The 22,831-nt window shown below is 46.1% G+C and overlaps 2 protein-coding genes across 4 annotated transcripts in view; both read left to right on the top strand.

The window, feature by feature from the left end:
• Positions 1-22,831, top strand: part of LOC119185000 (protein dispatched homolog 1-like) — a 495,836-nt gene that overhangs the window by 321,772 nt on the left and 151,233 nt on the right. The window lies entirely within an intron of this gene.
• LOC142769180 (uncharacterized) lies at positions 11,207-13,817 on the top strand. The gene is made up of 2 exons (XM_075872164.1): positions 11,207-11,547; positions 13,324-13,817. The coding sequence occupies exons 1-2, from the start codon at positions 11,264-11,266 to the stop codon at positions 13,499-13,501; spliced, it is 462 nt and encodes a 153-aa protein (XP_075728279.1). The 5' UTR covers positions 11,207-11,263; the 3' UTR covers positions 13,502-13,817.

Raw genomic sequence — 22,831 nt, 5'->3', positions numbered from 1 at the left:
TGGCATCCGTAAGAAAAAGAAAAGCACTCGCCAATACCGCTCCACTTTCGTGTGCTGTTCCGAGGGACCTCTAGTTTCTTTATTATTCGTAAGGGGAATTCATCGCTTGTACTTGAGGTCCTTGACAAGGGCTGCTGCAGATAATGTCAGAGCAACTCCTTTTGATTTTGTGTTTCGAAGAAGCGCGTGACTTCAGGTCGAGGGAGTGCGATCTCATGAAGCGGACGCAGGAAGGCCGGCTATACATAAAAGTAAGTTTCTTTGGGTCCGATGGTTTTAAGAAGAGTTGGTAAACGGGCATGTTGGTATGAATTCGTTTTGACAACTTCGCAGAGCAGATAAACGGACAAAGAAAGAAGGCATACCAGACAAGTGCGGACTGCAGCTTAGATTTGATCGTAGAAGAAATGTATAAAATAAAATACGAGGGGAAAGAGGGTTACAAGCAGAAGGGTCAACAGAAACTCCCCCAGTAACCTTCTTTCCCATCGTGCCTTTTTAAAAGCAATTCTTCTCCACTAAACACAAGTTTCAGTCTGTGCTTGCGTGTGTACCTTCTGACCTTGTCCCTGTTGTTCGACCTGGCAAGTTTTCGTAGTACATTAATAAGAAATAACAAGTACAGGCGCACGTACAACAACGAATTCTCATCCAACGTGTAGGTTGAGGATAATAATATCTCGAGCTTTCGGTGGAAGAACTACGATATGATTACGAGGAACGCCGTGTGGGAGGGTTCTGGAGATTATAACCGTCTCTTTTTTATTGTCCCATGACATCCCACAGCGCGCTGGCCTGTGCCATTTAACCTCCATCGAAAAGCGACTGCCGCGACCGTGATCGAACCAGCGACCTTCGGATCAGCAGCCGAGAACCGCAAACGCTATTCACCGCCGTGGTGGACCTTTTGAATGGGGAGAGTAGCTGGTGGGTCGGTTTAAAAGTGGTCAAGTAGCAGTATTGGGGGGTGCTTTCACGTGCGTGTGTAATATATATATATAACTTTGTGTGTGTGTGTGTGTGTTGGGGAGGGGGGCTAAACGTGAGATTTAGTGCAAAGTAACATGTTCTCACTTTCGTCTTAGGCAGTGTTAGAGCCTTCGTAGATGCCCAAGTTTCAATATTAACTATTTCATTATTATTAACCAATGGCCGGTCCCACGTAACGGTGTCAACTTGTCGAGCTTAAACCAAATTGTCCCTACCGTTAAACCCTATTTCCCTACCGATGTTTCAGATCCTAGGAGATGGTAGCGCTTAAACACTAGCTGCGTTTTTCATCTTGTGTCAATGGAAAAATCGAGAAGAAAGAAAAAAGTACACGGTTTGAATCCTAAAAGCGCTCCGTGCAACCCTTTCCGAGTTCCGTTGGGAACGAAAATGTCATCAATCAACGGCGTTTGCAGTTGTGTAACGGATGCGTTTTTCGTGCCAAAAGTTCGAAAGCGTCCACTCGTGCGCATGCTTGCACGCTTCGCAAAAGTTTGCTCGGGCATTGGGAGTCCTACGTCCGTGGCTTGGGAGTCCCAGGTCCGTGGCTTGGGAGTCCAATGTCTTGGGAGTCCCAGTTTAGAAAAGTAAATGTTGTTTTCCTGCGATTGGTTGCAAAGAGATATCGAAAACCAAAACGTGAAAGCTCTGTGGGACAAACTACAAAAATAAAAGCTTTTCATTTGTAAGTGCGTTTTCCCATCGAAGGAAGACCGATTATCCTCCTGCGTACAAATGAAATCTTTCTCTGCTTGCGATTTCTATATATAGGACGACCTGGGTGGCGTGGCGTCTCCTCTGCGTCTTTATGAATATAAATAATGCTTTTGTCATCATCATTATCATCATAATCATCATCATCTATCTCTCCCATGGGTCAGCACACTTCGCTAGTGATGCGCAGTGCATCATGATTGGGAAAAATATTCTCTTGCGAAAAACTCTTTGTATCGTAAGCTACACTTATCAAGAACCGTGCTGCGCATGCCCGAGGAGCAGTCACGTCACACGGCTGATGCACCGGAGAACGCCTGGAAGCTCCTGGAGTGACCTGTAACGGTAGTGGGTGTAGCGCTTGACTCGCTAGTACGTAGCTCACGCTATAGGTATATCCTGACATTGCCGAGTTAAGCTATTACTGAGGTTTTAACGTGATAATAACGCAATAATGTTAACGAGCTTGTTTCTGAGAAATTCCGACGTCGGCGTCGTTGGTTGTGAGCGAAAAATCATCATCTTATAAACATAAACAGTATTTTTATGAGCACGCCTTACGTCGCTGTCGCCAAAAAATAATCTATGAAAATATAAAATACCTAGCTATGTAAATAACAAAGTTAAAACAGCAGGAAGGGGTTTTTAAAAATTCTAAACAGCAGGAAAAAAAATCCGTAAAGGGGGGGGGGGGGGTTGTTTGCTCGGGCAGACGTTTCGACAAGCGGACAAGTCTTCTTCAAGGCTAGAACTGATTTGCTTAGCGCTAACCTGTATATGATTTGTACCCTCTCTTCCAATCGCGTGTTTTTTTTATTCACATACCCTAAAGGCCCTTGATGGGCAATATTACATAGGTGGGTTACAGTAAGCGACGTGGGGCTAAGGTTACAGTGAAATAGGCATATACACTTGGTAATAGCAGCGTAAATGAAGCCCGCACAAAATACTATACGAGATTTAGACGTATAGGTTTTAAGATAACAATAACACTGAAGCGAACTATTTAGGGGAGCTATTTAACATTCCTAAAAACTTGTTGTTTTTTTACACATACTAAATCATTGTAGATCATTGCAATAATAGATAGCAGACAACAGCGGCGAGTTATATTTTCATTTATTTAATTACGAATACTTCAGCGCTTACTCGAGCCCAAGCAGGAGTGGGAACATCATTAAACATAAACAATGCCAACAAAAGTTGTCACAACTGTCGCCAACAAAAGTGGTGGAGTAAGAGGTGGGTACGTGCGTGCGGAACTAAAGCTCTGAAGGGGTGACCTGGGTGCGGAAAATAGCGGTGGGCAGGCAATTTGCAAGTCGCAGCTGATGGCTAAGTATTCACAACCAACTACACAGATGTCGATGCCAGAATTTCTGCGAAGTGAACTATTTGACCCTATCCCATTATACAGTTGCAATTCTTGATCACATTTTAACACGGCGCACGACTACGCGGACACAAGAGAAGAAGGGGAGACAAACCGCAGCGCTGACTCTCAAACTGAAATATTTGTTGTCACCAACCGGCCCAGCTTTCAGTCCTTCTACAGTTTCAATTCTTCGCGCACTGCTACACTTCGCCTTATCGAAATTTATCCGCAATGTTGCTCACTTTCTCCTGACCGGGTGCATGTCGACGCTCTGCGAAACTGGCCGCCCTCGTGTTTGCGAGCGGAAACGGAAGTCGGCTCAACGACAGGAAGGAAGCAGTGTCCGAGAATAAAACTGCCTTTGCACCGCAGGGACATCTTCCTAAGTGCCATTGGTGTTATTTTCTTTCTCCTGCGTTTTTTTTCTTCTTGGCGGTTTTTTTTAGAATTATTTTCGTTCTCGTTTAAGTGCCATGATTCTTGACATTAACAAAAGCAGGTGAACTTAAAGGGGCCCTGAAACACTTTTTCAAATAACCATATAATGAATTCACTGGAATAGCTTATTTTCTTACGAATGCAACGCCTCGGAAATCTCAAGAATCCGTCCAGTGTGAGTGGAGTTACAAAGGCTTGTCGCATGCTGCAATTGCATTCTCTCTTCTCTCGTTCCGACGAAAGCGCTTGAAGCTAAGCAGGGAGGGATGCCAGGGCCACAGAAAAACGTCACGCTCGCATCGTGACCTCGATCACTCTTTTTTTCTTTTTTTTTATTTGATTGCGCGGCTTTCTCAGTGCCATCGAGTGCACACGCTTGGACAAGTAGCGGCCTCTCGCGGCGATCTCTGTAACGAGCGAGCGCGCCATGTTCAAATCAGCCAATGGCTGACAGATTGGCTTGCTACGTTTGATTTTGGGGTATATTCCGTAATTTGTCGAGAAAAGAGAAAGCAATTGTTAGCTGACTTTGATAATTTATTGTGAATTCCAGGCCGCGTGCTGCGCTGTAATATTTGGCTCGCGTGTTGTCGGGAGCCTCTACTACCGATCGGCAGCGTTTTCTGACCATGCTCAAAAAGTTTTGCAGGGCCTCTTTAAGGGCTCCTTTTTTTATCAGACTACTTTTAACGAGAACCAACAGGGAATAAAACCAACAAATGTATCGGCGATGTTATACGAACTAATCGCGATGTTATTGTGAAGAAATAAAATTGACGTATAGACAGTTTACCGCTGGTGGGCACCAAACGTGCAACACCCGAGAGACGCGTGCGATGCTCTGGCACTTTAATTTCTTCGAGTGAACTTATCTTTCTGCTTCAACATAACAATGGGGTATTGAAGGAACGGTGACGCCGACATGACCTTCAATCATATCAAAGATGTGACATGAAAACACCGAGCTCGTGAGCTCGCGGAAGCGTTGTTCATCAGAATTATAGGTAGTTGAATGCATGCCTGTTTGTTTGCCAGGTGGCGAGGTACGCACGCTTATCTATTTCTCACACGCGAACTATAATATTCACCAGTACTTACCTACGGAGCAGAAACCTGAATGCTTACGAGGAGGGTTCAACTTAGATTGGGGACGACGCGGCTAGCGATGAAAACTATAAAATGATAGGTGTAACCTTAAGTGACAGGAAGATAGCAGAGATGGTCAGGGAACAAGCGGGGATTAAGGATGTCACAGTTGAAATCAAGAGGAGGAAATGTACCCCGGGTCGTTAAATTTAACTGTCAGGATTCAAAGAGAAGACGTTTCGATGGAGGCGGAAATGTTGTAGGCCCGAGTGCTCAGATTAGGGTGCACGTTAAAGAACCCCAGGAGGTCGAAATTTCCGAAGCCCTCCACTACGGCGTCTCTCATAATCATATGGTGGTTTTGGGACGTTAAACCCAACATATCCGCCAATCAACCAAAGAAAAAATGATCGCGTGAGTGCGAAGCAGCAGATTCGGTGGGCAGGTGAAGTTCAAAAGTTTGCGGGTATACCGTGACATCATCAAGGACATGACTAGTTTGATTGGCGGAACATGGGAAAAGCCTTGGCATGCGGAGTGGACGTAGTCTGGCTGATGATGATGATATAATTGCTGCGCATACGTCGTGTTTTTTTTTCGTGCGTTTGTTTTTGTCTCGTTAAACTTCAACGTTTGGAGAGCTCTCGTGCTTCTTGTCTTCTGTCTCCGTCGTGTTGCGATAATATGTGGTGTTTTGCGTCCCAAAAACCGCCGTATACGATCGTGATCGAGGGACGCCTTATTCGAGGGCTCCGAAAAATTTCCGCCATCTGGTGTTGGTTTAACGTGCACTAACATTGCACAGTATACACGGGCCTCTGCCCCATTTCGCTGCCGTGGACCTCCGCGGCTGGTATCGAACCCGCCACCATGGGTTTGCCAGCTGAGCACCCTTACTGCTCCACCACTTTGGCGGACGTCTCTGTCGTGTTCGCGTTGATTTACCAAGTATGTGTTGTTCCCGACTCGTCCGATTTTCGCTACTGTACCGCATGAGAATAGAATTAACTTCTCAGTCCAGTGTATATACTAACCCTCGCGTACGGGAGCACCAAGACGTCCTACTAACGCTTTTGCCCTAACATGCGACGGGGCTGTTCGTTCTATCCGTATTTTTGATGAGCCCTAATTAATTCACCGCCTTGCCAGACTACGGACAGCGCATTATCTTCAATCTCCCTGATTAAAAAAGTTCTTTTACATCAGTAATACGCTCTCATGTAGTGAACCTCATCATACCAGCGGCGTCTGAAATGTAAACCGACATTCAGATTTTTTTTTTTGTTCTTCTTGTAGACCACGTTTTCTGCTGTAGCTGCTTTTTATGGGCCTAATGAAGGCAGGCTTTTAAACGGGTGCAAGAGAACGCTAATTTAATCCTTCCGAAATAAAAAAACTGGTCTGGGCACTTATGGCATCCGAAAATTTTATTTTTTCTGTGCTTTTTTTACATATTTTTTGTTATTATTACTTTTACCAACACCAGGCTTCGGCGCCAGTTTTGCGGGGCTATAGCTTCACACGTAAGTTAAATCTCCTAACTCTTGTGCAACCGTTCTTGTCCGCTAAGCGTTTTTTACTTTTTGAATAATTAAGTCTTCTGACTGCTTTGCATTGTAATCAAATTGTCATCCAGTACGGTAAAAGAAGGTCAAGTCTTTGATGAGTATGCGCTTTTTAGCCCTGCATGCTATCGTCATGGCGAAGCGCGTTGAAATGAGGGCGCGTTGAGTAACCAAATGCTGGGATAATACAGACAATGAGTTTCAGGGCTTCTGACTACAATGAATATTGTGGTCCGACATCACCAATATCAAAACGAACTAAAAGAATGAAATTTACACAATAATATGAATAAGATATAAAAACGCGAAATGCGACGACATTGGAAATCAAAATTGCGATGTGGGAGCCTTTATTTTATCAAAAACGAGAACAAAACACAACTCGGCATATGAAGAACTCTGCACGGTAGTGACTTTTCTTTAAAAAAAGGAAACAACACATCAAACTCATTTACTGCAATATTATCACTTAGTCTGAAATCAACATACTGTGTCTCTTGTAAACTAATTGTAAAGAGAAAGAATGACTTGGTTTGTATTGACAAAATGCACTCCGAGAACCCATGTGTCTGAGAATGTCATATGTTTCACTATCATAAGATAGTGAAACATATGACATCAGTGAAGAAAATTAAGGTTTAAAGTTTCATTTTTACACCTCGCTATGAAATCTCCGCGCGCGATGTGAAATTTTTTAATATATTTTTCGTATTTTCGCGACATTGGATGAGGAAATTATCCAAAACATCGTATATATGCTAAGTCTATGGCACCCACAAATGACAATGTATACTTCATTTTTATAGATTGCAAGCTGCGTAAGATCCAGTAGATGCCTTCACAATTTAAGGCGTCACGGTATTAAATGAGAAGCATTTCTTAGCGAACTTCGGCGACCTTGAGCGTATCTATCTATCTATCTATCCATCTATCTATCTATCTATCTATCTATCTATCTATCTATCTATCTATCTATCTATCTATCTATCTATCTATCTATCTATCCGCCTACGACTTTTAGCTCTCCTGGCCGTTTCGATTATGTTCTCGATACCAGACTTGGTATTACATAACATCACTGTATGAAGAACATATTTGACTAGTCATAACATGAAAATCACGACATGTATGGCATGAATGTCATGATTTACATTTCGTGGTCCTGCAGCTCTTGCGGTGGTTTCGTTCACATGGCATGTTGCAAAACTGGTACGGTATGACATGATTGGATGGCGAACACAAGCGACAGATCCTAACTGTGAGATCATGACAAGGGTGTCATGTAGCGATATGACTACGTTCCACGCTCATGATGCGCTCGCGGCCGTTTCGCTAGCGTCACATATACCAAATTTGGTATTTCTATACGTGAATGAATGGCGAAGGTATGTGAGTAGTGCAAACATGATAATCATGAGATGTGTGTCATGTAATAACATGACTACATGTCACGCTCATGATGCGCTGGTGGCCGTTTTGCTAGCTTCACTTATAGCAAATTTGGCATTACGGGATGCGAATAGATGACAAAGGCATGATACTGGTGCAAACATGATAAACATGAGATGCGTGTCATGTAAAAACTTGACTACATGCTACGCTCAAGATGCGCTCGTGGCCGTTTCGCTAGCTTCACATGTACCAAACTGGGTATTACGTGACGTCAATGGATAACGCAGGTATGTGACTGGTGCTAACATAATAATCATGAGATGCATGTCATGTGAGAACATGACTACATGCCACGGTCATGAAGCCAATACATTTCGACGGGGTACGCGTGCTCGCTGGCGTTCATTTCGTTGCGTCATGCCGGCGTTGCGACGCCATGCGCTGGTCCTGCGATATACTCGCAGGCGCTCGCCGTGCTGCGTTGCTTTCACGCATGTGCGTTTCAGCGTGTCTGGCGTCTCTCCATTACGAAAACAGGGAGACGCAGTGCTGTCTGGGTAACGCGTCGGCGCGAAATGCAGCATGTCGCATTTCGCGCTGGTTGCCGTCGGGCCGCGCAGACGGACACTGGTTGCGCCTGGCGGCAGACTATAGAGTGCTCGCGTTTTGCTAACGTAGCGTCGCTGTTCCCAGCGTGCGCGCGCGTCAACGCTACATTGGAGTATATTGGGCCGTTCATGATGCGCTCGCGGCTGTTTTGCTAGCTCCACATATACCAAATTTGGTGTAACGTGACGTCAATTAATGACAATGGAAATATATGACTGGTGCAGACATGATAATCATGACACGCGTGTCATGTAAGAACATGACAACATGCCACGCTCAAAGCGTGCTCGCGGCCGTTTCGCTAGCTTCACATACACAAAATTTGGTGTCACGTGACGTGAATAGATGACGAATGTAAACGACACATCCAAACATAATAATCATGACACGGAAGTCATGTGCGGCATCATTTACCTCCACCTCGTAACGTTGTGCTGATCTTAAAGTGACATATCAATGTTTGTTATTCGTGCTTCGCATATTGATTCCCTCTTCACGTGGGATCTGCCAATTTGTTTGCTGCGGGAATCTCAGGGTGGCGTCTTCACCGGCATTTTTTTTTCGCGTGTTTGCTCGTTTATTAAGCGTTGTGTCGTCGTACGAGCATTTTCGGAATTGCGAACTTGTACTTTACTAACACTTGAAAAATTGTTTTACTCATTAGTGTCCCTTTAAGGCGACAGCCTTGGGTGCCTCAACAAACTAGAAAAATGAATGTCGTTTTCTAAGTTGATGTCGAGTTCAGCACGGATGACGCAAAAATGATGTCCAGACGCAACCATGTGACTTCGCAGGCGCCTAAATTTGGTGACGTCATCATGACGGCGCATGAGAACATCCTCGCGTGACGTCGTTGCTTTATCAAAAGTGGACGGATGCCTAAGACCTGCAAGAAAAATCACCGTGCAAGCACTCCCTACAGTTGCTTGACCAGCAAAGCTGAAACGTGCGGCCACAAGCCGTTGCAGACGTCGCAGCCGAAGCCTAAAAGCCACTCGGAAAAATCTCCCAAGCATTTCCCCGAGGGTGAACATGGTTAAGTGCGAATACACGGGGTGATGCTATGAGGGGTATTTATTAATTCGCACTATTATATTTATTAATCACACTATGGTGCCTTTATGGTGTAACGGTTCCTGGGAATCGCAATTTGATCACACGGGGGAGTTTACGTTAACTCACTGGCGAATGCCAACGGATTTTAACTTTACTCCCCCTCACGACCCGCTCTCGACGGGAGACTGAGAGAGAAGGCGGGCGCGCGAGAGAGGGGTGCGCGCGCAGCTGCAGCGAGCGAGGAGAGCGGAGGAGCGAGCGAAGGGGGATATCAGCGTCGCGTCCGTGGCTTATTCGGTAGAGCGTCGCGCTGCGGCTCGCCAAGTCCTCTTTTTTAAAGATAGAGAGAAGACTGCGGACGCCGCCGACGGCGGTGGATGGTTTGGGGTCGCTTATAAAGTGTATTCACCCTTAAAACTCTCGCCGTAAGCTGCCGTCGGCCCGGGTGATAGCATTTCCGCCAATGCCACGTTGATGCTGCTGTGCCTACAACGCCACTTCTTCGGCTCGCCGTTGTCGCTTGCATTCAGCTCGGATGACTGCCGAATAATCTGTGCGCAATGGCTGCTTGTGCTTCGCCTACGGGGCCTGTTCTTGTGCCCGAACTAATGCAGCGGCCCGGCGAATATCAATCCTCTCACGGATCAATTGCTGGCGCTGTTCTTGGAAATTCGTCTTCCGTTCGGGTGCTCGTACGAACCGTGCCCTTCTTTTGTGGAAGTTGTAAGTAGAAAGCGCTGTCCGGGGCCTTTGCGGCACGGCTGTGTAGGGATGAAAGAGGGCGATGCCAATGGTGCGCGTGTTTGGATCTGATGTAGATAACGACGTAACTGATGGCGCAGCCAATGGAGACTGTTATCTTTTCTTGTGGTGAACGGATCTTCGTTTCGTTTAGCCATGCAGCTTTCACTGTAAAAAAAAACATGTCTGGTCTCTGTGTCATAGAAATGGGTATAACACGATGGTGAAACGGGTCTTCGCAAAGGTAGTTGAACGTTCACTGCGCATTGTTTCCCCATTAGGATAAATGAATGAATGCACTAGCAACAAATCGTAATGTGAAGCGAAGACTGGTAAGCAACGCGATGGTTGCAGCGCGTTCATCAAACAGAAAAGATGCACAAACGAAGAAAACATACACAAGACCAGCGTGAACTAACAACTGTCACAGCTCGACGCAGAGCTGCTCTCAAACACAAACACGACGCTGCTCTCAACACGGAACAACTTAAGCGTATACACAAGACAAGCGCGAACTAACATATGTCACAATTGTGACGTGCGCGTGTGAACAGCGTGTTCCGTTCACAAATGTGGCTGGCGCAGCGAGCGAAGTGACCTTCGTGCTTCATGTGGTTCCAACGCACCCTTGCGGGGAAAGCCACGAGTGTGCAAACCGCCCCGATCGCGAGAAAGGCGCATGCGCACGAGGGAACACACTCTGTTAAGGCCCGTGCGCATCGCGACGAGAGGGGTGACAGCCTCTAAAGGCCTCATCAAACGTACCCGTCGCAGCGCGTCAGCGCCTCTAGGCACTGCGCCGTGCCAACACCTCCTATTGTTGGCCGTGCTCCCGTCCGGGTTGCAGAAATTAGGTGCCTTTTCTCATCCAGTCTCTTCGTTTTGGCTGCACCGGCTGAACCAGTTCAAAGGGTGCAGCACCTTCGTCCTCGTTTTGCCGGAGCAGCGCGCGCCCTCTGTCGCACCCTCTGCACTGGCTCCCTCGTTTTGTCTAGGTGTAAGCCTAGTTCCTGACGAGTTCTGTACCGGCGTGCACGCACTCCAAAGCAGGTGCAGAGTAGTGCAGCATGGCGGGCGTCCCCCCAAGGCCAGAGCAGACGACGTTGCAAATAGTTGTTCAGGGCGTTCAAAAGGAAGTTAAGGCACTTCACAATCCCGACGGGTCATTTATGACGGACGCCAACGGTTACGTCTATGAGGCATCAGGTAAGTCAGGCTGCATGCATTGCCAAAAAACGTGGTTAGCGGCCAGGAGTCGTAGTCGGTCAGCAAACAGCCTCGTAGCATTGCTTATGCTATGTCGGTATTTTTAATCTTGGTTTTCGCCCTTGCAGACGGCAAGCGCGTTACGTTGCGGTTCATGGCAGGGAATCGTGAAAATGACCCCCCTCCGGCACAACCGCCGACGCCTTCTCCTGCCTGCGACGGCGACGTTGACAGCGATGGGGCTTTAGCCGCATTTCCAGCAGCAGCCGCGTCGGCTGAAGATGTGGAAGAGCTTTGGAGCGCCCGAAAAACAAGGTTCTTCATCGCCAAATACTCGGAAATGAAGGACTTGGTGGGAAAAACCAGGGCACTTCGGTATGTCATCCTATGTCCAAAATTATTTGCAGCTTTTTATTATTCCGTTTCACTCTAGGCAAGCACCAACAAGATAAGGGCGCATGAAGTTCACAATGGCGATGGTTATTGTTGCCTACATTTTACTGCCAGCAATTTACATTTTACTGCCCCCCCCCACTGAAAAAAAATTTTGGCTATGCGCCTGACTGTGACATATACGTTTACATATACACACAAACAGTATGTATAGTCACGCACATATATACACAACGAAGGCATTCGTAATGTTTCATTAAGTCAAGTGATCTTCAAAAACAGCGACGGTGCTTTTGTGTTGGGCATTGCACAACCGCTGTCTTGCCGAAAAGGTGCAGCACCTCCAAGCTCAAGCCATGTTGCAAGTGTAGTGCTGCCTTGAGAATTTGCACTAGAGGGAATTGCATGTTGTTATTCTGAGGCACATCTCTAGCAAGTCTCGCCCTGCAGTCCTTGTGTCTTCACTGTCTGTCCGCATTTCTCTCGCACTGCCACTTTTCAAGATGGTGCAGCTCATTGTTAAAAGAGATATGCTTCTTGACACGTGCTACCCTATCTTTGAACCTAGACTGCGCCGTCGTGTCAGCAAACAAGGTTGCGCAGCTGCATGTTTTACAATGCAAAGACAGGTTAGAATATGGCTGTCTCCTTAGTGAAGCTTTATGATCCAAAAGAGTGATTTACACAATGTTCAACTTCTCCAACATAATGCTTCCCGCACAAAAAGAACGTTCGCAGTTATCAGAAGTGTGTGAATAGTGAATTTCGGAACCTAATCAAGTAAGAGTCAAATAGTAATGGCACCAAATAGAATACAAATAGTAATTGAATACTGTTTGAATAGTAAGTAGACCATTTTCAAAACAGCCTTAGAACAGAACATTTTATTTGAAACAAATAGTCACAAACTTTCGACAAAGGCCATTACAGTCAGTTTGAATCTACTCAAAATACCACAATTACGAAAACTAAGGTAATCTCGTATGCAGCAGGAACTAGAATATTCGTAACATTTTGTAATTGTAGGTTCAACTACGGCATTGACTAGCGTTATCAACGTGAGACTTTGTCACCTCACTTTAAATAAAATTGGGACACAAAAACAAAACAATTTACAACCAAACATTGCAGATACAACTAAATATGTAACGGAGCAGATCAACCCGTCATCACAACATGGCCTGCGCACTAAAAGCGGATAACAATGGGCGTTGAAATTTACATCTGCAAGAACAATTTACGCAAACGCAAAACTTGTATCTGTTGCTAGTCGTGAAGCTGCAAGCACTCGTAGTTCCCACCTTTGGTTATTACAAGACGAAGACAGGAGCTGATAAATGCGATACAGCTAAAGTGCAGTAAAAATTGAGCAAGAATGGAGCTTTCAGAAGCGCATTCATTCGACAATCAATATAGTGTAGGTAGTCTTGCAAAAGCTTGGGCTGCGTACAGGTCACATTAGGGATTGAAAGAATGACTTGTAGCTGTTTCGTTGTTTTGGGGTTCTCCCGCCAGTGCCGATTATTAAAAGAATATTTGTTACTTAGAATATGTGCAATTCGATTCGACTTAGGAACCGAATACAGTGCTGTTTGATTCATTATCCAAAATTTTCGAATAATCGAACATCCCTAGCAATTATCCCTGAAAGCTACACATATGAAGTACTAAGGAAAGGTTCATGTGCTACTGCAAGACTTGGGTCACGTTACGTCGCTTCCTTCTTTCCTACTAACTGTGCTTTGCTTTTTTGTTTAGCACAAGAAGGCTTCTGTGGAAGAAGTTGGCTGAGGCCATCAATACGGAGTTCTTGTGCAACGTGACTGCCACACAAGTGGAAAACAAATGGAAGTCGCTGGACAGAGCATATAAAAAGTCAAAAAAAGACAACAATTCTTCAGGTCACCACCGTGTGAACTGTGAATATGAAGAGTAAGTTACGATTGTGTCTTCATATCTTCAGTGATTCTCATAGTGTCTATTACAGAGAGCTGGCAGAAGTCTTGGAAAAAGAACATAGTGTAAATCCAAGGCTGCTCTTGGAGCCTGGAAAAACAATCCTGCCTAGTGCAAGTCCAGAGTAAGTAAAAATTACTTAATTTGTGCTGTAGCCTGGAAATGACATGGCACCTGTACAATTACTTTCAACAGCACCAGCATCACTGAAGCACCTCAAGATGCAGCAGTCCCAGTCGAGTGCAACACAGCATCCAAAGTTCGGAGCAGCACAACGCCAAAAAGGAAGCGCCAGAGTAGGTCCCAAGTCACGCCGCTCTTGGAGGCATTAGAAAAAATGCAAGCTTCGAGAGCTAAGCAAGAGGAGGCAGCAGTGAAACAACTGGAGGAAAGAAAAAAATGGGAAGAGGCAAAGGCAAAGCGGCATGATGAGCGCATGCAGCGATTCGATCGGTTGATCGACGTACTCTCAAATAAGGACGGGTTATAATATGGGCAATAAACTTTTATAACACTAGCAGTGTCTACTCCATCTAATTTGTTAAAAAAAAACATTGCTTCTAGACGCGGCACCCCACTTCGCAAAACATTTGCACACTGAATAAATCGCGAAGCAAAGATGAACTTCTAGCACTGTTCCTTTGCAATGAACTCTCGCAGAGACTGACTGTAGCCTGGCAGACTGCAATCAAAATCTCCTTCACTTTCATCATTGCCCACATCTTCTTCTTGGGGAAGCGTTGCAAGTTCCTCAAGGAAGTCCCTTTCATCGTTGCACATGTTGTGTAGCACACACGCAGCCATAACTATATAGCAGCACTGTTGCACACTTTTTGCATCAACAAGGTAGAGCCTCCTAAAACGCTGTTTAAGCAGGCCGAAGGTGTTCTCAATAAGCACTCGTTGTTGACTGTGTCGTTTATTGAAGCTCTTTTTCCACGTAGGAAAAGAACTTCCATTGTCCTTGAATGGGGTCATGAGCCATGGCATCAGTGGATATGCACTGTCACCCAGTATATAATTGTCTTCACATTCCTGAATTGCGCGTGCAAAGAAGGGGCTCTCCCTCAGGACACGGGCGTCGTGAACCGAACCTGGAAACCCAATAAACACGTTCAGCAACTTGTTCCTGTCGTCGCAGATTCCTTGCAGGATTATCGAAGGCCACTTTTTCCGGTTGAAGTAAGACTGCGTAGATTCGCTTGGAGTGAGTATCCCGATGTGTGATCCATCGATACAGCCGATGGTGTTTCTTGGGCCCTTGCCTTTACTTTTGGCGAGGAAGCCGTTCTTTATGCGGGTCACTTCCGCGCTACTAGGCCAGCAAATTATCTCATCGCTAATAGCGTGTAAGAAGTGAACGACCCGTGTCACACAAACATGAACAGACGACTCGGTAACATCGAATTTGTCGCCTATGGCGTACATAGATATTTGTGAGCCTAGGTACACAAGCGCTATGAGGCATGTTTTTTCGGCACTGATTTGTTGGCGGCCTTGCACTGCCCTTGGGTAGAAGGCTGAAGTCTTGAACTTGGCCCTGAAACTATCAAAAGTCTCCCTGGACAGCCTGAAGAGGCGCTTGAATTCATACTCATGGTACCTGCCGATAATGCTTTCGTACCCGGGTACACGGTTGGCATCGTCGCGCACCAACGCGCACGCGACCAAGATGCACGCATCGTCGTACTCATCGTCGCAGTCACTGCAAACGGCACCGCTGACGGAATCGTCGTCGCTGCTCGAGTCCAGCAATTCCATCGCAGTCACAAGAAGTGCCATCACGGCCGTGTATTGATCGGACAAGGCGGCGGAGGCGGCTATTTTAGGCTTACACTACAAGGTGTTCTCCGGCCTGCACTCACGTCAACTCACGCCTTCGTTTTGGCTGTAGCCGTCGCGCGCTAGTGTCGGCTAGTGCCGAGGCGTGGTTGAGGCTGCACCTGCACTTGCTCGACCGGCGCTGCACGCTCACTGCACCGCTTGGCACCGCTTTTTCTGCACCTGCACTTTTCTGAACTAGTGCAAGCCAAATCGAAGATTCCCGATCTTCTAACCACTACCACCACCACCAGCGCCTCACTTTTTGGCGTGGCGCCGCCCCCTCTTGCGATTGGAGAGGGCGCGCAACTTCGCGTAGCTACGCGCCCTCGCTCTCTATACGAAGAGAAGCAGTGCCACGTCAGAAAGCTACGCGCTGCGCTACCCGGTTTGGTCATTCTTTATTGTAAGATAAAAAAAAACGCTCGGCCCGCACCATAAGCATATAGCAGGCAATGCCAATTAAAAAAGGTAAAGGAATAGGGCGGAGCCAAGTGCAAGAGAAGCAGACCCCATACCCAGTCAAACCGGACAAAAAAAAAAAAAAACTTTTAGTTTTGTGTACATTGTTGATCTTGCTGTTAACATGCTTTTGATCCACTTAATCTTCATTGGCAAATCTTGCGAAGCGTAGTTTAATGGGGCTGTCTTGTAGATCTTGCTTTCCTGTCGGTTGATAGAGTAGGCGTTTCCTGTTGATTTAAAGTTCTTTTTTAATGATTGCCCTTTAAAACTAAAAGAGTTCTTACTACTGCCCCCCTTCCCCCGCCCCGTTAGTGTCAAGCTGGTTTGCATATTGGTTTAAATAATTTTATTTCTAGTAGCAGATGCGGAGTAGGTACGAAGCGTAAAAATTATTTGTATTTTTGTTTCATTTCCTATTATATATTGATCTTTAGCGGATTTAAAATGTGACAGAATGTCGAGTTGCATACATAATTATTTATTAAACTTTTTTCTTAAACTTCAGAGCTATATTTGCACGACTCTAATTCTTAGGAAGAAAATTTTGAATTGTGACAGACGGGCCTCGTTGGTTGTTAGAATTGTACCCTTCGTGAATGCAATTTATATAGTTTTCGAAATTTTTGCTTCAGGTTAGATTTTTTTCTCTTTTATTCTCTTTCTTTTCAGGCTTTTTTTTCTTTTTCTTTCTGCCTTAACACGTTTGTTTTCTTTTTCTTTTATTTTTCATTTCTTTTGTCTTTTTTTTCTGTTCTCGCTCTTTCTCCTTTTTTTCATAAAGCAAAGTTCACATTTTCTTTCTTCTTCAGCGTCTTTTCTTTTTATTTTACTCTCTTCTTCTTCTTTCTTTTTTGTTATTTCTATTCTTTCATCACATTGTTTCCTTATTTTCTTTTTTTGTTCTCTTTCCTTTTTTTTCATGCATCTTTTTACATGTTTTTTTATTTTGCATTCATTTAACGAGATTCAGTTACACTGTACTGAGCTGAAGCAACCATTTCATAATACCAATAATAATAATAATAATAATAATAATAATTTCTTTTTCCTGGCAGAATGTATTAGTAGTCAGAAGGAGCGTTTGCTTTCAGTTTTTTTTATTATTGATAAATCTCGTATAGTTCTAATCTCTCCCCTCCCTTTTCCTTTCTTTATTTTCTTTTTTCTCTTTTTTAACCGTGATTTCATCTTGAGAGGAGTCGCGTTTGCAATCTCCCATTTGCAATTTGCCCTGAATACCCTACCGTCCCGTAAGCGTTTCAGTGATCCCCTCTCCAGTTCAATCCCGCTACCCGTTAGGGATTTTAAAGTAGCTTCGATTTGCCCGCCGGAAGGTCTAGGGGTCTTTTAAAAAAGCTATGCCAGCATCTCCCATTACTGGTCCGTGCACCCCCATTCCTGGTCAGCGCACCATTACTGGTCTCTATGCACTGATTGAACAGTGTCTAAAGGGGCTTCTGAAATCCCATCTTGTATCACCAGAGGGTCAATTTTCCTCCTTGGGTTTGTTTTACTAATTATGCAATAGCTCAAGGTTACCCGGCTTGGTTGCACCGAATACAACTGTTGGAGGGGCTTTCATGCGCCCATCTTCAATACGGGGGATCTTAGTTTCTCAGAGCTAAGGAGGATGTAGCAGATCGAAGTTGTGATGCTCCGATTTCAACAGAGCTATGGCGTTTATTCGGAGAGGTACGTATGATCAGACCTTAAAGCGCGCTCTCCGGACCGTTCGCCCCGTCTCGCCAGTGACAACAAGAACACGCTGAAATCGCCGATCTCGGAGCACCGCCAGTGGTAAATAGCGTGTATAAATAGCTTGCCCATAACCAAAGGAAGAGCGTACGCTTTTATGACCGAGTTGGTTCGCGCCCGCGCTGCAGAGCTACAGGTCGTCCGTTCGACTCCCGGTGACTGAACTTTCCGTCTAGTTATTTTTTCTTGCCACCTCTTGGTATACATTTTACGCCGGGAACTACGTCAGTGGAGCCGCCGTCGATCCCGGCGTGCAACGCTTTCGTGTTAAAAACGTGATGTTCATAACGTTTGAGACGCCTCTGATCTCGGAGGCAGTTCACAACTACGTTGGTTGCAGTAAGCTTTCAAGTTGCAGGGGGAGTGCTGTGATCAATACGATCAATTCGGAAGAGCAAAAGATGGATGCTGTCTTCGACTCGTGTTAAGCGAAATAGCGAAGGACTCTGTACCTTATCTTTATAAGGTTGCGGAGAAGTACGGAGCGAGAATAAGGATAAAAGATAGGCAGGGAGGTTAACTCCGGTTGAGCCTGGTAGGGCGACATTCACCGGGAGCTTCACTGCTAGGGGAGTAAGCTCTTGTAAAGTTAACCGTTGGAAGGCGACTTCCAGTGCGTGATTACGGAGCGCGCTGTAAGTGTTCAAAACCATAGAGTTTCCCAAAATTAACTAGAGGTCACTCTGGCGCTGTGATCGTTCAGCGACCATGGCAATGATGGGTAGTACACACATTTGCCTAGTCTTCGTACTTGCGGGCGGCAAATCGTATTTGCGGTTTGGTTTATTGATGGTTACGGTTTTGTTTTGAAAGAAAAAACGAACCCTTTTGAAATTAGTGACTTGATTCAATGTAATAAGCCTAAAAGAAGGAGGTTGTGAAGCGCAAACGGTGAACATTTGCTAATTTATGTTTTCGTGAAAAAACAGCTCCAAGCCACAAGAACACTCACGAAGCCAGAAGCAGGCCAGAAGTACGAAAATTAGACAAATGTGTGTACTACCCATCATTCCCATGCTCGCTGAAGCGCCGTGTGTTGCAGCTCCCATAGACAGTAACGCCATAGTTCCCTCTAGTGTGTATTAAGAAACTCTATATGCTCCAAACCTGAGATGGTGCACAAGGACCTGTGCGAGAGTGCTCGCCCCTGCTACGGCTTCCGCTAGAACTACGTGTTTCCGACTGTCTCTTCCGATGAAGTGTGTTCTCTTTCCCCACTCGTTCTTATATCGGGGAAGCACGCCATGTAACGATTCCGTGCTCCAAAAAGCGGAAAAGGCGCCGCACTCGAGGGCATTCGAGCGTGTTCCTTTGGAGTTCGGAGCGCGCTAGCTTAATTAACATGGACACTTTTTTCAGTCGACGTAGCAATTTGCCTTTGACATTGGAAACGGCGAATCTGTTCGTTGTATTTTGTTAAGAAAACGAAATAGCGCTTTATTTGCTCTCCGGAAATTTGATGGGCAGTCCCATGTTCCAAATAACTCCTCAAGATAGAGAACGATTCTATATAGATGAGTTAGTGCGGCATTGAGGTCAAGCGTATCGTCTTCGTAAGTATATAGGGCGGTGACACAAGACATGCTCATAGTTTGACCGAAGGCACAGTCGGTGTCCATTGCGAAAGCCTTGAACGGTCGGGCTGCTCACTCGGTGCAAAATATTCATATTCGAAACTGTTCAAATATTAGTACGCATATCGAGCAAATACGTTCGCGACGCCCTCATATCGATTTCAGTCGGGCGACACAAGGCCGACAAACTGGCCTGCAGGCGCTCGCATTACTCTCGTCATCAGAATAACGTAGAGCGAACTTTTCGGGGTCGTTGTCACTGCTTGATTTTACAGAAGCTCTTGTCACAGCTCGAGTATGCAGAAGGCGGTGGCCTTTTGTACTCGTTTGCGTGTGCAGCCCTTTCCAGAAAAAAAAAAGCATTGCAGCTAAATGAAGACGATGTTTGTCACACCACGTTTAGCTTTGCTGGTATCGGGAAATACCGGCCGAGGTGGTGTGCATATCAAGGTGATGGAGGGCTGAGCTGAAGCTCGCGGGATCGCACACCGACTGCAACAACTGCGTTTTCGGCGGCGACGGAACGATGTAGTGCTATGCATGGGCGCACGTTTAATAATACTGGGTGGTTAAAATTTCCGGGACCCTCAGCTACTGCGTACGCTTTTTGGATGCAATACCTACGCAAATATTAATAATGAAAACCAGCAGATAACTAAACCAACGGAGTGCACGGACATTGACTGTACCGCTGTGCGTGTGTGTGTGTGTGTGTGTGTGTGTGTGTGTGTGTGTGTGTGTGTGTGTGTGTGTGTGTGTGTGTGTGTGTGTGTGTGTGCATTTAGATGCGAGGAAAGTGTGCTGACGGAAAGAGGGAGTGCCGCCAGGAGGGATCGAACCTGCAACCTTTAGATCGTTCCCTGCCAGCAGCAACTTGTCTCGATGTTACTTGCTGCACATCGACATCACAATTATTATAGCAGACTTAGAAAAAACGGTACAAGTATCGTCTCATATACTTCTTTGTCTGCGTTTTCTGCTTATTTGATTAAGGATTTATCAGGCAAAAAACGTCCTTCAGAATGTCCTTCAACAATTATTAATAATAATGTCATTTTTATTATTATTATTGTTATTATTATTATTATTATTATTATTATTATTATTATTATTAACATTATTATTATTATTATTATTATTATTATTATTATTATTATTATTATTATTATTATTATTATTATTATTATTATTATTATTATTATTATTATTATTATTGCGTTCAAAGCGCCCGCACTCAGCCGACAAGCTGGCATGCAGACGGTGCGACATTCTCGTCACCCAGTTCACCGCTAATGCGTCCTCGGTATCGTTAACTCGCATCTAGATCTTGCCGGCATCGCTTCCTTTAGCCCTAGCCTTTCCATAGAAACATCCGCGGGAAAAGGCACCCTGTGTTTGCCCAACCATTTAGCGGTGTTGGTACTGCGTCGGCTCATATTGGTCAATATCGCCATCCGCGTCGTTGACGCTTGCGCATCGGTCAATATCGGCTGCCCGTTATTGGGAAACGCTGGTGCATGAACGACGCCCGTCTTTGGGCGTGCTTAGTTATTGCCGTCCGTCGCTTATGGTCCGTACACCGCTCACATTTCACGCCATGCGTCACAGCTACGAGACTGCGTCGATGCAATCGAAGCAGTGTCCGGATGTGCGATTGCGCCGATGCGATGTACAGGGCGTCTCCCTAAAACTAATTGGACTGGGTCCGGTACGTGAAATATATTGACCCGACCGGTACGTGTTACTAAAATTTTTCATGGACGGTATCTTCGGACGTCAATGCACCACTGTCAACGCTATCCACACGTGGCCAAATGAAACAAATATTAATAAACCCCTTGAGCTGCCGAAGATGACAGAAAAAATCCTAAATGAAATACAAATCATTCCGGGGGGGGGGCTGCTTAGTCCAAGATTCCACTGGCCTTAGCCGTGTGTTCGACCTGGTCGTTTAGTTCTTGCTGCTCGGTGAAGTGGTTGTTAGACTTTATTATTAGCCGCTAGTTCTTGGGGTTTAACGTCCTAACACCAGTTTGTGATCAAAAAAGTCACAGCTTAGCCGCAGAGGCGAAGCAATGAATGTGATAGCAGCAAATTGGAAGGTCACGCGCAGAATGGCCAGCAGATTGAAACGTGCCCCCCGTTTCTCACGCACAAATGACGCACGAAACGTACTAAAGGTACAGATAAACTTGAATCACAGATAAACACTGAACGTACTAAGGTACAGATAGACTCCAATAAGCGTCTCAGTCGTTGCTTCGCTGTGCCTGAAAAGCGCGATGTTTTCGCAAACGTAGACTGTGCAGCGATTGCAGTGACCTTTGTGCGCCCGGTTACTACAACAGAATCGTTCCTGTAAAAGCGCAACGCTAGCCAAGACGTACGATCCGCCCTAACCGCGAGATAAGGGCGCGCGAGAAGTGTCGACCCCCTGCTCTTTGCGGGGCAAAGTGCTCGTGGGAGATGAGAGCACCGCCGCCGCGTCGTGACGATGTTGCTACGCGCGCTCCTTGCGCCATTTTGCGTGCTGGAGAATGTTCATATGATTGCTATCGCAATGAAAGGGGTGCGGTAGTGGGTGTCTCTGAAAATTCCGACCACATAAGATTCTTTAACTCGCACCCAAATTTAATCATACGACCTCTGCTGCGGGGATTCGAACCCGCGACCTTCGATTCAGTAGTGGAGCACTTCAATGACGTAGACCACCGCGTCTGGTAGCTGCTTGAGCAGTCGCGCCTCCAACTGCTCCTACGTGTGTGTTGGTGTCATTTCTGCCTATGTCAGTTCAGGAGGACCTTCCGCACAGGCATGGGTAATGTGATAGATGTAGGACTTTTTCCGAACCTGTGGCGGAAACATGGCTTCAAAACCATATATCATAAACTTTGTGGCAGCTCGTTGGATAACGGGAACAGCGTCTACGCAGGAACTTTTTTGGCCATTCTTGAGATTTGGTAACACAGGGGAGTCTGCCGAGTTCACTTCAGGGCTGTATATGTTGTTATGCCAGCGAGTCCTCGTCAAACGACCGTGCCTCTGAAAAAGGCAATCTGGGTCAAGGCCAGCCCGCAGTCTGCCTGGCGCGATCACCTCGACGGCGTGAACACGCGCGGCGCTCCTCTGGCCCACGTGCAGTGAGTCAGTTGCGCACGTGACAGCGAGCCGGCGTTCTCGTGCCTGGTGGTCTGACGCATGGCGCGGCGACCCCCATTGGCGGAATCTGCCCGGACGACCAGCGGCGCTTCTGATTGGACATTTTGGTTGGACCCGGTGTAAATAAAAGAAGCCCTGCGGCGCGTCGCGATCGGCGGTCCTATGTGAGAGGCGTCCCCGTGTCGGAGTGCCGACATGTGTGTGAGTCAGCGGTCTTAGGCGAAAGGCTGAACTATGTGTTAGAGAGAAGAGCTCGGCTCTGCGAGTCTCTGTCGGCCCCAGTGCCGAAATTGTAACGCCTCTGTAAATATGCTGTACATAAACCTTGTTTAGCTCACCGTCGTCTCGTCCGCTCGTCTTATCAGCTCTGCGCAGAAGCAGTCGCGAGCTGATAAACATACGCTACCAAACGGCTGGTGACCTTCCCGGCGGAGTTGAAAGCAGTGGCGCCTCCGGGGCCGTGTTGGCGTCGCCGTCTTTCGCAACAGTGGTGGCTTCGGCGGGATCGGTCCGTCGTTCGCAACAGTGGTTGGCAG

Source organism: Rhipicephalus microplus, chromosome 8 (assembly GCF_043290135.1).
Source record: "Rhipicephalus microplus isolate Deutch F79 chromosome 8, USDA_Rmic, whole genome shotgun sequence".
In the NCBI taxonomy this organism is placed as follows: Eukaryota; Metazoa; Arthropoda; class Arachnida; order Ixodida; family Ixodidae; genus Rhipicephalus; species Rhipicephalus microplus.
This window is presented reverse-complemented; position numbering and strand designations above follow the sequence as displayed.

Coding starts and splice junctions, on each gene's coding strand:
- LOC142769180 (XM_075872164.1), top strand. CDS start 11,264: ATGTCGGTATTTTTAATCTTGGTTTTCGCCCTTGCAGACGGCAAGCGC. Junction 11,548..13,323: donor GGAAAAACCAGGGCACTTCG/GTATGTCATCCT, acceptor TTTTTTGTTTAG/CACAAGAAGGCTTCTGTGGA.